Source organism: Myiozetetes cayanensis, unplaced genomic scaffold (assembly GCF_022539395.1).
Source record: "Myiozetetes cayanensis isolate MyiCay16 unplaced genomic scaffold, myiCay2020 scf3, whole genome shotgun sequence".
Taxonomy (NCBI): Eukaryota; Metazoa; Chordata; class Aves; order Passeriformes; family Tyrannidae; genus Myiozetetes; species Myiozetetes cayanensis.
In genome coordinates, this window is record NW_026087521.1 from 50,712,022 (window position 1) to 50,729,288 (window position 17,267).

Below are 17,267 nucleotides of genomic sequence, written 5' to 3' on the forward strand. Positions count from 1 at the left end.
GATGATGTAGTGTAGCTTCATGCAGAGTTTGAGCAGCACATACCAGCCACAGATAAAAGCTTCAGATATCTGAAGGTCTAAGCCACAACAATACAACGGATGACACCCTTTGCTGTCACCTTCTCTTTGGGGAAGCAGCAAGCACAGCTAGCTGGATGTACTCATGGCCCGTCTGAGCGTTCCTTTTATTTCCTCTCCCTTTGGGCATCCTGAATGCCACAGTACCTGTTGAATCAGTAACACTCTTGGCTCCTCAGCTGAGCAGTGAGTGCACTGGGGGCTGCCGTTCTCTCCTGCCTGCCTCTCCCTGGCTGAACTCTGAGCTATATATTTAGCACTGTCTACATTAGGAAACTCCTGCTTACATGCAGGATCTGGAGGATTAGCAGCTGTTCTGTATTGCACGGTCACAAGTAGACTTCATTCATTCTCTTTCTCACCCCACTCCTCTCCTCAAAGCTAGCTTTTGTCATTTTACAACAGGATAGCTTACTGCCAGGGACAACCTTGCCAGCTTCTCTGGGAAGGTATTGCCCACACGCTGAAGGAAAGCATGCGTGAAAATTTGTGACTTGGACTGAAGCACCATCACAACAAGAAGGAAGACCGCTTACCTGCAAGATTTTACACCTGTCAGAAAGGCAGTCCATATCCTCACATGGCTGGTACATTCCCAGGGTAACACAGTTTAGCAAAATCACCATCATGCTGACACACTCGAACCAGGTGGAAAAGAGTCAAGGAAAGCTTCTGTGAAAGCATCATGACTGAGATAAACTTGCTTTAGGCTTGAAGTAACAAAATGGAAGATTAAGGGAAAGAAGTGCTGGAAGGCTGATTTGTTACATTCTTACATTCCCCCCCACCCCGGTTCATCCCTACTCCACACCTTGATTAAGCCAAAACTCCTTTAAAAAAGAGATAGTAGAGGTAGCACAAAAGGCCTAAGGCATTTATATGAGTCAAATTATTGCTATGGTTAAACAGGTGCTTGCTCCTCTCCAGTTGGTTTGCTGAGCCTCTCCTCTCATTGGTTTAGTGAATCTTCCAAATACATGGAAAAGACTTTCCATGCTGACCTGCACAAAAATGCATCAGAGACCTTTAAGATCTAGGGATCTAAATCAAAATGGATAAACTGATGTTTATTTAATCCCAGTGATTATTACCCTTCTGGGAAGGGGGTACAACACAAGACTAGAAGTCTCTCTCTTCCTTTCTAAGAAGAACTTGGGGGTAAGGAGTTTCCAATGCTCTATCTGGTTATTCTGCTTCCAGCAGTAATCCACCATGGATAAAACTCCACAATGTGCCTGAGTTACGTAGTAACTATGGGGAGAAATTGCTCTTCTGACCCCAGCTGATGATCTGTTTATGGCCTAAGGCATGAGGATTGATAGTCCTTATAATTGTTTTCTCAGCTACACTTGTGTCCCTGCAGATGCTTTGCTTATTCATTTGAATCTTTTGTTGATAATCGTGCTAAAATATCTGCTTTGATAATAGTTGGCAGCCCTGAGCTATACTGGCTAATTATACTTTACATTAAAAATTGTTCTCTCCTATTTATTTTTAATTTGTTGCCTTTTAATTTCATCAAGTGCCACTTCATTTATGTATTAGAGAAGAAGATAAAAATGGTGTATTTGTCTGACCTTTTCTGTGCTTTCCACACCCTCTACCTGCCCTCTCTTCACCATCCCTCCTCCTTAAGACTGAAGGGGTCTTAAGGCCTGATAGACACTTATCCAAGAACTCATTTACAGCATTTTAGCTCTGACAGTGGGCACGTTTCTGTGATACTTTCCCAGTGTTGCCATTGTAAAGTGGTGATGTAGAGCTAATGAGAGTAGACCTCCAGCCTCTGGCAGAACCATCATTCTTGGGTCTTTTATACACCTCACAGCAACATGCCTGCCCAGTTTCCACTGTCAGACAACTTTATTCTATCTTTTTTCAATAACAAAATCCTTGAAATTGTCCACTTAAAATACAATCGTCTGAGTGCCTCCTTTTTCAGTCCTTGCAGTACTGCATCTAAAAACAGTGGCCTGTATCTCTGATCACTGCTGAAAGACACTCAACAACTATGGTTTGTTCTGAGCAAGTCTTCCATGCTCATTCTCTGACAGTGATTTATGACTAACCTGCACAATCTGATCTAGAAGATTATTAATTCTTTCTCCTCTCCCCCAGCTGTTTTTCAGTGAGCTACATTCAGTTGCAAAATCAGACAAGAGCAGGGCACTAGTTCTACTGTGCCAATTATGCTATAAGGTGATTTCAAGAATGTGTTATCACTATACCTCCCAAAGTTTATCCCAAGTGCTGTACAAAATAATGCACAAGGAGGCCACCCTTGATGTAGGCTGGCTTCAAAACCAGAGACCTTTTCTGAGAGGACTGTGCCAAAAGGGGGGCAAAAATGAAGTCTTTGCCCTCAGGAGTCTGTACAACACAGCTTTAGCTTTCCACCTTCCTCTCTCTGATCCAAAGCCCAGGAAAGCAATTTGAGAGGTTTCCATTAGCTCACACAGGCTTTTCAGATAAGACTGCAATTCTCCTCTGCACTTTTCAAAATCTATTTGGCATCATCATTCACAGAATCACAGAACCACATAATGGTTGATGTTGGAAGGGCCTCTGGAGGTTATCTGGTCCAACTCCCCTGCTCAAAGTAGCATCAACTACGGCAGATTGCTCAAGGTCACATATAGTTGGCTTTTGAATATCTTCAAGTACGGAAGCACCGGAACCTCTCTGTGCAATCTGCTCCAGCATTTGACTATTTACACATAGAGAAAGTGTTTTCTTATGTTTAAATAGGACATCCCACTATTCAGGCTGTGCCCATTGCTTCTTACTGTGTCACTGGGCACAACTGAGCAGTCTGTGTCCTTTACTCCTTCTATCAGGTATTGATACACATGGATAAGGTCTCCCTGATCCTTCTATCCTCCAGGCTGAGCAGTTGCAGCTCTATCAGTCTCTCCCTTTTTCAGGAGGTGCTTTGACAGCTCTCAAAGTTTGCCAGCATTTTCTATGCTTCCCTAGGATGGTGCTGGATTGCTGGCCATTCCCAGGCTCTCAAAGTGATATTAGGAAAAGCCACAGCCTCACTGCTTTCCTTTCGGAGCAGTTGGGAACCCTGTAAAAGCACATCCAACCTGCAGCAGAAAGGAAGAAAGTACGAGGAGAAAACCAGAGCATCTCCAGCCCCAAGTCAAGGGGGGTTGCTGCCTGCTTGGGTTGGTTGAGGGGGTAATTAGAAGTACCTGGTGCCTTCAATCTATGACTGCTCTCAACCATAGCTACTGCCTCCTGTCACCACAGCAACAGCCTGCAGCCAGGTTTATCATGTTTCTCTTGGTGATGCCTCCCCTTTCCCACATCCCTCACCCCCCTCCTTTTCCCCGTGCCTGAGCCTGTAATTAATTGCAGCTGCTGACAAAGCCAGTCTTCATAATCTGCATCATTCAGTCAGAAGTTTCATTATTAATTAACTTCTTTCAAAGTTTAAATCTCCTAATTACAAGCGAACCCATGCACATGTTCTCCCACACCCCAGCCCTTCCTCACTGCTGTTCTCCCTTCCCACAGCCTCAGTCCCAGCACCTTTCCCTGTGAGATTTGAGGCCTCTGGCAGGTTTTAAAAATTAAAAGAAGACACACTAAATTTCTGCCCATTCTGGTCAGCATCTCTACTTAGCCACCAGAAGGTGTCTCAGAAGAAGGTACCAGAAAACCTGCAGCAATCTGCTATAATTTGCCCTTAAAGGGAGTGTTTTCCTCTAACAGTGACAGATTACAGTTGATTCAAACCCTTTCAGGCAAAAGGGTCATGGCCCTCATTTGAAAAGCAGAAAAACAATAAAAAGTATTTCCTTACTCCTTTAATCATGGACTATTCTCATTGTGCACATAAATATCTCTGCCTTGTAAAAGTCCTGTTAAGCTCTTGGTTTCAGTACTGTCTTGTGACATCAAGATCCATATCTAGGGTAACTATATTTTGACTAAAACAGTTGTACTGGTTCTGTAGCTGATGCCTGTCTGTGGCAACAACAACAACACGTTTCTTTGCTGCTGGGTGCCATCCGTGTCCTTCTGCAGCCTGAACAGGACCTTGCCTGAGCAGCTGCTGGCCAGACCATGATGCCTTCCAATGGACAGGGCAAATCTGGGATAGGGAGAGACTCAAGAGGGATATCTGTCACCAGCACACACCAGGAGAGACCCTTAGTCCACCCCCAACCATCTGGCACATGCCAAAAACCACAAGTTGCAAGACAGTTAAGGAGATATGCAGGTGTTTCTGGGAGCTGGACGTACTGTGGTAGTGCTTGATAACATGACTATACATAATGAAAGATGATGTTAGATGATGGGAGACAGGCAAAGCTTTTGGGCTCAATTCCTGAATGACAAATAGCAGAAGCAACGTCTGCTATGTTGGAGCTGTAAATAGGTTGCACCTAAAAAACTGAGTACAACAATGTTCTCGGGATTTGCCTTAATCTCTGTTTTCTATCATTGACAAAAATACAGCAGAGCAAAATAAAACAGTACTTTTGGATCACCTTTCCTCTTCCTCCATCATTACCTGAACAATAAGAGTACAACCAGGCACAAAGAGCTCCCTACTGGCTGGCAATCCTAAAACCACAGAAAATATATAAGCTTTACAAGAAAGACAATACCTCAGTCTTTGCTGTTGCTGTCCACAAACCATTCCTAGGCTGTGTCTTGTGCTAATTAAGGTCCTGAATATCTCAGACCTGTTTAACCTGCAGTAAAAATGCCTGAGTAGAACGTGTTTACAGCAGGGTGGAAAAGCCAGCCCTGTGGCATAACTAATCATGGTAGAACCCATTCCTGCCCCAAAATGGAAAGAGCAGTTCAGTGACTGCAGTGGAAACATGAAGCCCCATGCAATGCATCCCAAACACCAGCCACCCATGCATACAACTCCTTGTGGCCTCCCACCTCTGAGCTGGTGCCAGGCAGGCTCAGCTGAGGGCAATGGGCAGGTGAAATGTCACATCTCCAGCAGTTCTCTCCACCTACCACTCATCGTACCATCCTTTCCACCAGCTAAATGGCTTCACCCTGCCATTCCAGTCTGCAGTGATTACATTTTCTTTCCCTCCTTTTTGAAATGAGCTAAGGACACAGTTGTGTTCCTTCCCGACTTTCCTCATCTGTTTTGTGACTGTCCTGCAAGAAGCCAGGAGGATGCTGTACCTGCAGCAAGACAGTTGATGTTTCATTTAGAGTGGGAGGAGTGACTTGTTGTGAAGATCAGAGAAACAAGTAGCTCCAAGGAAGGAAGTGCTCATTTTCTCTACCTCATTGCTGTTGTTTTTTACAAATGCTCTCACAGGCAAGTTCCATTTTTTTGCCCCCTCCTACCTTTTCTTATCCCCACTTAGCTTTTGTGGAGTTTTTTTCTTTCTATGCTGATACATAGGAGTTTTATTGTCTTTTTCTACAAAATAAGCTGACAGAATCAACAGGGTTGTTTCTCTTCAGCCTCAATCTGCTAAGCTAACTCACTAGAAAAAGTTGAATGTAACACTTAATGTTCACTCAAAGAAAAATACCTCTCAAAATGTGTTTGTGTTCAAATAGATCAAAACAATCAAAACATTTCTCAGAACAAAAAGCTTTAAAAATCCTATTTTGGAAAGACTGAAGCACTTCTTCTTTGTCTTTTTTAGAGCAAAGCATTACAGAAAAAAAGGTTGTGGTTTTTTGACCTACATAGAAGACTGGTTTTGAGTTCTGAGTCCATAGGGAATGAAATGCCAACACCCAGCATTGCAGTGCTGGGGGATTTCTTTGTAGCCAAGCCACAAGGGGCAATTTATGAAGCCTTTTTGCAAGCACTTGAGGTAGACATGCTCTGGGTGTTCCCATGTCGTGTAATCTTGTACATGTTTGCTTTCATCACATCATCGTTTACACACTCTTCTCATGAAAGAGCACCTGAACTGTAGACACCTGACAGATGCATCACTAAGGTCTTCAAGTCTTCAATAATACTGATGCCAAAGAAAGGACTTTAATGCTGCCAACCACAGCAAGACTTATATGTTGATTTGAGAGGCACTAGGGAAGGCTTAAGTAACTTACTGGGAGGCAGTATGGAGATTTTAAGTTTTTGGCAATGCTTCTATGTTTCTGCCATTTGGAAGAGACTCTTTCAAGAAGAGATTCATTAGAAAAGACGAAGACTGTTGTATCCATGTTAAATCAGATAAACCCCAACAAAACAAAGCACCATAGATCAGCATCTCTGATCTAACTTCCAAGGACTGCTCAGAAAGTGAGGCTGTAGAGGTTTTTGGCTGCATAGCTCAGTTTTCATTAGGATCTAATTTTAATTTGAATTAAAGTCAGTTGTTTCTTATGCACCACATCATATTGCCCTGCAGAGTTAGGCAAGGATTGAAGATGGCCTTTAAAAGTTTTGTTAGAATTTTTTTTAATTATTATTAGAGAAACAAAATGAAGCAAATCTCTCCTCTCTTAAAACTCTTTACATAATGACTTACTCAGGTCTTCTAACTGCATCCATTAAACTCTCAAGTCCAGTAAAACCAAAACTAGAAAAAAAAATTCTGTCAGGAAAAGCATACAGTGAAGATTAAGAAGCTCAGAAAGAATCTGAAGAACAAATAAACGGATGTATTAACACAATGAGACAAGTCATCAGATATTCCAGAAACAGGAAGGCAATGGGAGATCTCTGACCTAGTGTAGGGCCACAACAGTGCACAGAAGGCCCCTAATCAAGTGGGAGGCTGTGGGGAGAAAGCAAGGCTTCTTTAAGATGCTCTCCACCACAGCGACCCCAGGACTCACTGGTGCTAAAACCAGCACAAGTTACACCAAGATTTCTGCCATGGCACCTGGATGGATATACCTTGGTCTTCTAAAGCAACCTGGTGTTTTCCTCAGAAGAATTATGCAGATTCACTGCTAATTATTCAAATATCTCACAAATACCATGCATCTTCATCAGTGCTGCTACACAGTCCTGCTATTAATGATTACCTCCTGCCTGTAGCAGCTGAGCCCCAGAGCTTCTTGACTGATAATGACCCACCTCCAAATTGCATTTAGCTTTCAGAGTGCAACAGAGCATCTGTTTAACAGTGTGTATCATTCCTTCAGAGCTGTTTACTATAGGAAGCATGGAAAAAATATAGTACCTAGAAATAAAAAACCACCCGAGAATCTTTTTTAGGTCAGAAGAAAGTAGTTACCCAAATTTAAACTTAAGCAGGGTATTAGAGGTAATGACTGTTCCTGGAGAAAGAGCTTTTTAATATCCTCAGATGGCTGGGATTGCGGGTGCCTGTCTTTCTTGCCAGGAAAGCAATACTCCACCATGCTGTGGAACCAGTTCAAGACTGACTTGAGGAATCACACCTCCCGCTGACTCCCAAATGGTGCCTCCTGCAGCATTCTGGCTCTGCCTTGGAGACTGCCATCCAAAACCTGACCCAGCTTCACATTAGGAGTTTCAACAAGGTCACAGTATGAGGCAATAGGACTGCAGCTTGGAACATTATTGTGCTATATGACAAATGAAAGAATTTTGCTCCACACTCTCCTGCTCTAAGTGGCAGTTTTAGCAGTTGCACCTTGCTGCAGATGGAGCTGTAGGGGTAATAGACACCAGAGAAGGACCAGCTGAGGAAACCCTCTGAACCACAAAACCAGGGTCCAAGCTTTAAAGTCCTTATGGCTTACTGATATTTCACTTATCAGAGGCAATTCCCTACTGGCATCAGTGGCAAAATAGAGACCTTCGAAGAGTTAGTCTTTGATTTTGGACTCAGCTGGACCTCTGCTCTAGAGAAGAGCTGGAGCTGGCAGGCCAAAACAGGAAGGAATTTGCAGTCCAGGAGTGATTTGAATTACTAGTGTGCTCCAGAGAGACAAAATCTGAATTTGAACAGTGCAGCTAAATGCTCCGCTACATATATATGCCCCATCCTATATGACCCTGGGAAGTGACATGATCAGAGAGACTGGTGGGATTACCTTTCTCAAACCAGAGCCTGAGCCATGGAAGTTGGGATGAGTGTTGGCTTTTTATCAGATTTAATGTGGATGTGGTCAAGCTTACTTGGTGGAAATTTCCTTCCAAAACGTAAAAACAGTGTTTTGAAAAAAAAAAAGGTCAAAATATCTCCCAATCCTCCCTCTGCTTCTGTGCTTCATTGCCCTGCCTCCCAGCAACCTCGTCCAAAGTTGTGTAAGTCTTCCTTAGCATTTGTCAAACTAAAGCAACAGTCCTGACATGTTTGGTAGTACTGAAGTCCCTTCTTGTGCCTTCGTGTCATGATAGGTTTGAAGGGGGTCCTTATCTTGGCTGGGCCCACTAATCATAACCACTAAGTAAATACAGCCCCATAATAGCAGTGTTTGTGTGACCCAAGTTCAAGAAAGGGAGAGGAAAGAACTAGTGATGATGGATTTGGGAGGGCAAGGAAGAGAGTGAAAAAGGAAAGCCTTGTTTTATCCCTCCCTACTGTTCCTAATATTTTCTGCTTTGTCTGGGTTTTTTTATTCTGCCTTGGCATCTCTCTTTTACTTTCCAAAACTCTTTCCCCACTCTACCAAAAAAAAAAACCAAAAAACATTTAAATATTTGCAGTGAAACAGCATAAAGAGGGGAATGAGTGTTTCTTCAGGAACGAGGACCAGAGGCCCAGGTTTTGGAAGACACGTAGGTCCTTAAGAATGCACAGGAACATTCTGGGAACATTTTACAACATACCGATCCCTGCCTCCCCACTGATACTGGCAAGACCACATTGTGCCCCTCAAACCTACAAGATGAGCTCTGTGGTAGCTCACAAACTCAAACAGGTGAAAAGAGGACACACATGAAACAAGGACAGTTGGCTGTAAAGCACTCTGCGGTCTAAAGCAAGATCAGTTCCTTCCATTTCCAGCACAACTCTCACCTTCCCAGTAAAAGGTAATCTTCTCGTCTTACTTTTTGATGCTTTATAGGTGCAGGATTTGGTCTCTTGTTGTGGGTTTAAGGCTTAGTTGGCCCTGAGAAATAGTCTGTGATGCATGAAGATATTCCAAAGAACCTCCTGAAACAGGTGCTGTTATGCAGCTGCCTCTCAACTGCCCAGGTTTAGAGGACTGATAGGCACCTCCTCAAGACTAGAGGGACAGACATGTGGAGGGCAGAGAGATGTGGGTCCTGGATACTGAACTTTATTGCAAATACAAAGGAATAATGGAAACATTTGTCTCAATAAGAAGCTGTTTCCATAGAAAGGGAATAGAGTAGCAGAAGCCTCAGCAGCACTGAGGTCTAAAGCCCACCTAACACTCCTTGTGTTCCTATTCCTTTTTCTTGCACTGGTCTCTCTGTTCATAATTGCTATCTTTCTAGTCCATACTAGTTTTCACATGTTAAAGATCGCTTTTTCCGCTCTTTGCAACTTCCCACCTATCCCTGTCAAATGTCACACGAGTTCAAGCTGAGCTTACAGGGACGTACAACTCAAATATGTCTGAAGGGAGTACAGAGCACCTTTAATAAAAGGCCATCTTGCCTTACAGGAATGTGAAGATGACAATGAAAGTACAAAGGACGGGTTATGGATCTTCTCACAGTTTTAAGAGGTGTGCATGCTCTTCTACACAAAGGCTCTGCTCTCTGCCAGTGTCAGGGCAGTACCCTGTACCCCAGCACATCACTCGGTGAAGGATGTGGAAATGAACACCTTGCTCCTCTAGACAGCCAATTTCCAAGGCTAAATTATCCTAGAAGGTACTCTGACTCCCTTAGCAGTACTGCATTAGAGGGACAGAAAGACAGGATAAAGCCACTTTGCCTTTCTCCCTTCTCCCGAGCTAGGTGACTCTTTCAGTGGTTACAGCATCACTAAATCCTATGCTTGGTGCTTAGCTTAGCAGGCTTTTCTGACGAGTGCTTCAGTACAGAAAAGAAAGTCATGTGATGACAAAGCTTTGCAGCAAAGTAAATAAAGATTAATTCAGTAGTGTAGGGAGTGCTCGGTAAGGTCACTCAGAAGAAATTGCATACAGTCTAAGCAAAACACAGGGCAATAACAGAAAGAGCTGGGTATGAGCTCCTGTTGGTTTTTTCATTATTGGCTGTAATTTAAACAATTTGCAGAGTTTAAGTTGCTACCACCCCATATTTTGAATGCACATTTTTCCCCTGACAGTTTTTAATTTTTGAAGGCTTGTAGCTGGCCCCTGTACCACGGTTCCCAGAATATGCTGCAAGCATTGGCACTGATGGCCTGTGGGACACGTGCCTGGAGAAAAGACTGATTGCAAATGACTGAGCCAATCTGTCTCAGCAGATAACTGGAAACTAGGAGCTTCAGCCAGCACACAGGATCATAGCAGCTGCTGGAACCTCCTTGAGGACACAAATGGGCTATGGATGGACTCCTGAAAAGGAAGGTCCTGTTGTATCTGTGTGACAGAGGTACCTGCAAACGGTAGGAATGATTTTCATTATTTTAGCTTCTCATCTGAGGAGGAAAAGGGAACCTGTGGTGGATGAGCAGATGTGTCAGCACCCCTTGTACATCTGGTCTCTTTCTCTTCCATCCCTCTTCTTTCATCCTGCAACAAAGAGCAGTCAGTGAAAATGAGATTATATGAATTGTATAGTGCTTTCCTTCCAAACACTGTAAACTTTCATTAAATTTGCTAAATTAGCACATCTACCCCTTGAGGTACATAAATACCTCTGTTACTGATAAGAAGGCAAGCAGGAGAGTAGCAGGTTTTTTAAAAGTGTCCCCTGGTTTGGGTTTTCCAGTGCACGAGCTTCATAGAGACTGGTTTTCAGCAGTGTACAATACTTGTAATTTCTAGTACAACCAACAGGATTTCTGAAGCTCCAGGTCCCTGGCTCTCAACATCTCGAGTCAGATGGCAAAAATCAGAGTTCACTTTAAAAAAAGCAAACAAAAAGCACTACCCAGCAATGGTAAGTCACTGCCTGGGACTGCATTAAGATTCAGGTGTTCCTGACACCCAGTACATGTTCAGTGAAGACCTCAGATTTCTGGCTAGTTGACAGATTGCACCGTGCCAGGGAAAGGAGCCAGTGTGACTCATGCTCAATCACTGTGATGTCGACAGTATTGAGTGCTGTTTTAGGGGGAGGTTAAATGCTGTGAATGTGCTAAGCATTATCAATATTAAAATATTATTAGTATTATTTATGAGGTATCTGCACATGTCCTAGATGATGGTAGCCAAGATCCAATTATGCAAAATGTTACATAAACATGCGGTAAAGCATGCTGCCTGCTCCAAAGACTTTTTAATCTAACTGAACAGGACAGGCTAACGATGCATTATGATCCCTGCTTTGCACACAAGAAGCAAGAGCACAGCGAAATGAGCGTGTTTACCCAAGGGCAGACAGGAGACTTGGGGCACAGCTGGGAACTGAGCAAGAGTCTCCAAAATTTTTCTCCAGCATCCTTGACCTAAGATCATTCTCTATCTCAACTGCAACTGCATTTGATGAGGACAGTGCTCACAGGGACAACGGCTCTCCCATACATCTTTCCTGAGAACATTGGGAAAAGTGTCCAAATTCCACTTTGTAGAGGCAAGTAATTACTGTATATAGATTACCATAAAGGTAGGATCCCCTAGCAACCAGAGAGGTCTCTGACTTTTCAGGTGTGCAGTGGATGGACAGGCAAGAGCCAGAAGACATAAGCTCTCTACCTCTATCTTCCATAGATACCTTCACTGGGACCTCAAGATAAAATTCAGCCCATAAATAGTTATGATAGTGTAACACTAAAGCCAGTCTAAAACTGACACATCTTTCTCTTTTCCCATCTGCCAAAGAATTTGCTACCTCCCAAGGGCACTCCAGGTTTCTTTAATAAAAGCATGCTGTATCATGCTGTATAAGCACAAGTTATCAACATGTTGACTGCAGAATGGCCATCTCTGAAAAAGGCAGCTCCTACACAGCATGTTGCTAATAGCACAGGCTGCCTAGAGTCTCCATCATCAGTATGGCAGAGTTCTGCTGCCTCTTTGATGTCTTTCTGCCTGTCGTATTCATCACCTCTCTTCAGATTTAGGACTGGTACCACATTTTGTATTCCTCCGACCTATTTGTTTTCATATAGATTCAACTTCACACTCTATTCTACAGTTTTTGACAGCCTCTGGAAAGACATGCTTCTTCCTCTTATTTACAGTCTAAATTATTTTTCTCTGCTGTTTCCAGTCACAAACTATGGATGTGCATTAAACCCATTTTATTTTGGACATACCAGTTGCAGCTTAGCCCGTTACCCCATCCTTTCCAGCCATGCCAAGTATTTCCCTTTCTCTCTTCAGAGTCTCTTATAAGCCTATTAGTTTTGTTTTAACAACCATCCCCAATTCTGTGTGATTCTACAGAATCTGCTCCCTTGCTGGATTACTCCTCACTTCTCACAGACACCAATCTTCTGTCATGTTAATTACTGAGCACCAAAGGATCATATGCATTTTCATTGTGCCCTGCAGGTTCCATTACCTTCCCTAGTCAGCTATCCTCAGATTCCTGCCTCCTCTCCATAGTACATAGTGATTCAATACTGCCCACTACAAGGTATCCCCTGCCCACAGCAGGCAGGTTGAAACCAAATGATCTTTAAGGCCCCTTCCAACCTGAACCATTCTATGATTCTATTAGGGGTGGTGAGGCACTGGAACTGGTTGTCCACAGAAGGACTCCCTTCCCTGGATGTCTTCAAGGTCAAGTTGGATGAAGCTCTGAGCAACCTCATCTAGAGAAAGGTGTCCCTGCCTATGGCAGAGGTGTTGGAACAAGATGAGCTGTGATGTCCCTTTCAACTCAAACTATTCTGTGATAATTAACTATGTCATTTCCAGCAGAACGCTTCCCTTTCACTTACAGCAATAAAGAGACTTTGCCATGAAGATGGAATAAAGATGATTGTTTTGCTAGGGCATAGCTAGGACAAAATGCTGGTGAGCAGAGCACAAAACCCAGTCATCTCAAGTAGGGTCTCAGCAGCCTGAAAAGGTCTACTGCAGGGAAGGCTGCATCATGATGCAGACATTTCAGCCCCTAGATCAGTAGATCACCAAGGTAGAGACAACAAATTGCTCATAACCTGCCCAGCTGAGCAAGATGAGACATTGTCAATGGGGAGAAGCAGGGACCAGATATACATGATAAATTCATTCTTTGTAGATTAGGATGGCTGATTCATGCCCAGTGCAGCCCTGTCAAAGGGCCCATCAGGAGCAATAGCTTCATGTGCTACTCTCCAAGACAACACACCAGCTACTACTAGACTCAGGATACCTGCATCTGGCAGACCCATCAACTTCTGCAAATTTATTCTCCAAACCCTTACACGCATATCCTTTTTCAAACAGATTTAGCAGTGACTTAATAAAGCTCATCTTCTCTACACAGTCTTTTTTTTCAGCTAATAATGGCTCTTCCTGTCCAGATACAATCAGACATGGAGCCAGAGGTGTACGTAGAAAAGACTATCATAGAAGATTTAGCTTTATGTTTTCTTGCTAATAATCTACCCTTATATTTCAAGACTTACTTCCTACAGATTCTTATATGCCTGACAATAAGCTATACCATAACCACAGCATCCTTCATAGCTGTCTCTAATGTACTCATATACCTTGTGTGATTTGACACCCTTGTATCCAGAAGGCAAATCCCTTTACACATCTTATGGACAGCACACATCCAGCTGTCTGCATGGAAGACAACAGAATTATCTCCTCCCCCCATAACCTGTTTGCACACCACACTTGCTCAGCTTACACAGCCAATATAGTGACTATCAAAGGCAAACCAGAGGCTGTCTGCACTCCTGAAAGCCAACATCTCTTAAACTCAGAATTTCACCTGACTGGGAAAGCAACACAAACAGAAACTGACAGTAGCAAGTTTATCCTCGTCATCACAATCTGCAAGGATGGGTGTTCTGGAGAGGAAAGTTGGGAGTTGGAGGGAAGAAGTCCCTTCCTCTAGTTGCATGTCTAATAACTCTGCTGACCACATGTGCTTCTCCAAGCAGAAGTAGACCTTGGCCTGTCTCACTTCAGCTTATCTGGAAATGACAACTCAGCAATGACAGGACTTGACAAGGAACGTGAAAAAAAAAAAAAAAGCAGAAGAGTTTTTTTGGGGAGTCAGGATGCAGATAGAGGCCTGAGGGGTGAGAAGTCATTTATGGGACCTGTGCCCCAAGCACCCACCAATTTTGCTGCCAGAACACACACTGCTTCCCGTGCCCATTCCCATGGGATGCTGTGCTGTGTAGGAATGATGTCTATTTTGGTCTGAGTCAGGGTCAAAAACATTTTCCCTCAGATAGCTGCAGTTACCATTTATCAGTAAGGAGAAAAAAGGATGGTCCCACCATAACACCTCTTTTAAAGGAGAAAACTCCTCTGCATCATCCTTTTTTTCTGGAAGAGAAGTTTCCATACCTGTTCCTACGGCAGGAGGCTGAAGCAGGAGGCATCTGCGCCTCCACAACATATAAAGCACAGCCTCCTCTCAGGCACGCTTCGAGCGCCCACTTAGCTTCACCACATTTAAAAAGCTCTCATATTTATGACAGTGAGTGGAAGGAAAAGAAAAACCAGAGCGTAGGTCAGGATAGTGAAAACAGACTTGGCATGCCTGGAGGAGACAGCCACTGTGGACCCACAGTAAATCTCAAAAAGAACTGCAGAAGAGGAAGAGCTCCCATCACTTTCCCAGAAAGAACAGCCTGTCCCTAAAGCCAGTTCTATGCCCAACCCCTCTGCCATCAGGGAGGATGACAAATCATCAGCCAATAGCAAAATAGCTGAGGTCTTGTGGTCCCATGGGGTGAGGACTCTTGCCAGGGAGTGATGGGGGCCAGGGCAGCCACAGCATGCCAGGTCAGGAGCCAGCCACGCACTCAAACCCCTGCATGCTGCACCAGGCTGATAAAGCAATTTTCCCCACAATACTCTCCCTCACTCTGCACCCTTCCCACCCACCTGCCACTAAAATTGGGGATGAGGGTACAAAGGAAAATCAAATTTGTGCTAATATTTTGTGCATGGTGACCCCTATTAGAGTTTTTTTTGTTTAAATCTAGCTTCATTTCTCCAGGATAATTAGTGCTAGCAACTCTTCAAAAAAATTTTTCAGCCTCACAGAGCCATAAATTTTCAAGTGACAATTGTCACGTCAGGCTGCACTGTCACATACAAAGCTTTTACTGGTCCTATCTATCTCACTGTGCTTTAAGACCATTTCCATGAAGACTCCACATACACACTTGATCCTTTCCTCCCCTGTTAGCAGTCGCACTTCTCTCACACTCCTCCTTTCAGGTTCCCAGATGCTGCCTGACAGGGTTTTGTTTTAAAGTGCGTTAGAAAAAAAGTCATGGACTGACAGCCCATTACAGGCTGCTGCATTACAGCTTTTCAAACGTAGCACGCCCAGGCATGTGCAACATATGCAAGGATAGAGACCACGTACATAGGACAGTCATAAGCTGATAGAGCTCTTTCACTGGGGAGTCACGTACATTCAGATGATTCAATGGTCTATCAAGCGTTCTGTTTCTTCACCTAGAAAGCCCAGGCGTTTTGATGGTACATTCGAATTGCCAAAATCCTCAGTTTTAAACCACTCATACCTATTTGGAAACAATCTCTTGAGAAGGCCTTTTCTTCCGACGTTTGAGAATTCCCCTATGTTTTCCAATTAACCCTAGTTCAAAAGAAACAGAGAAATAAGAAATCATTATTCCCTCTCCTCATTGCACTGAAACCCTGTGCTCTGCATCAGGAGCTGCTGTGATCCTTTAGCACCTTTTCCTGTAACTACCACCATCCAGGTCCAAAACAAAGCCACTGAAGCCAGCAAAACCCTCCACACTGCACAGGCAGGGTCCTGAGTAAAGCAACCATCTGTCAGCCCGCAGCACAGAGAATTTCTCCAAACGCAGATTAGACCTTGACATCTTGAATTAGGGTTAGACAGGCATTTCCAGCTCCCCTTCCCAGATTTCATCAAATCTTAGCTACCACACCTCTACTTTCAATAGCACGTAAATTTGGAGATTCATATTTCTTTTGTTAAGTAATACATAAAGAGGCACCAGCATAGACATGCATATTAATGTTTGTCTGCTTGTTTGGGGCAAGAGTAGAACATATTCCCTTTCCTCAAAACACTGTGACCACTCTGGGTCAGGTTTTTGCTTCTTGTTTCTCCTCCCAGAGCACTGTCCCCACTGACAGTTCTACCGGACAGGCTGATGAGATACAGTGCAAAACCTGGATAAAGTGATCAGGGCAGAGGAGAACAGGAATCCATGAAACACATAATTCCTATGGAAATGCAACCATTTTTGTTCCTGATCCAGGGGAATCACCTTTCCATAGAAAGGAGCCTCCCACATTCTAGCAATTCTCCTCCTTCCTTTCTAGTTTTGAAATGGCTCAAAAAAAAAGTAAAAAAAGGCAGTTTAGTATTCGAGAAAGTTATCATGGGCTATCTTTTAGGAACAGAGATGGTTCTTTCTGGCCCCAGCAGATGGAAGCTGACAGCATATTACACACCTGACCCTGGCAGGGACAGAAAAACAGCTGGTGGAGAACAGATCTGAATTCCCCAAGCCCTTCATAATGCAGGCGCTTTTTAATGTACTTTAGAGCATGTGGTGGTGTGATGGAGAGGTTTTATTAACACAGAACCTGCATAATTCAATTGTAAGTTTTAATCCATTCCAAATCACGTCAATAAAGCCTATCTGCCTAATCCCCATTCTACAGCTGGAATAGCAGAGGATGGTGGCTCAGCTGAAGGAAATAGAAACTGGGACAATCCCAATGTTTACCACTCAGTGGTTTTCCAGACAGGTCCTATCATTTGTACATGGGCAGGAATTGTCTGTGACTCCATCAGTGGAGCTCTACATCCATTTACCTATCAACATAGCATCATATCTTAGTTGACTGTTTGGGTTGGAAGTGACCTTAAAGATCATGTAAGTTCCAACCCTCCTGCCACGGGCAGGGATACCACCCACTTGATTGGTTTGCTCAGGGCCTCATCCAATCCAGCCTTAAACCAGGGGAACAGAAGATGAACTGAAAATGCTTCAGTCTTTCAAGTGTAATCCAATGCTACATGTGGGACAAGACCACACAATTACAGTCAAAAGCAGGGCTCA

General features: G+C 43.6%; 2 protein-coding genes across 2 annotated transcripts in view; one reads left to right on the forward strand and one right to left on the reverse strand.

The window, feature by feature from the left end:
• CACNA1I (calcium voltage-gated channel subunit alpha1 I) overlaps positions 1–17,267 on the reverse strand; it is a 173,296-nt gene that overhangs the window by 93,153 nt on the left and 62,876 nt on the right. The window contains 1 exon segment of the mRNA XM_050324168.1: positions 615–726. Coding sequence (XP_050180125.1) covers positions 615–726 — 112 coding nt within the window.
• Positions 1–17,267, forward strand: part of RPL3 (ribosomal protein L3) — a 263,879-nt gene that overhangs the window by 19,070 nt on the left and 227,542 nt on the right. The gene's annotated exons all lie outside the window — the stretch shown is intronic.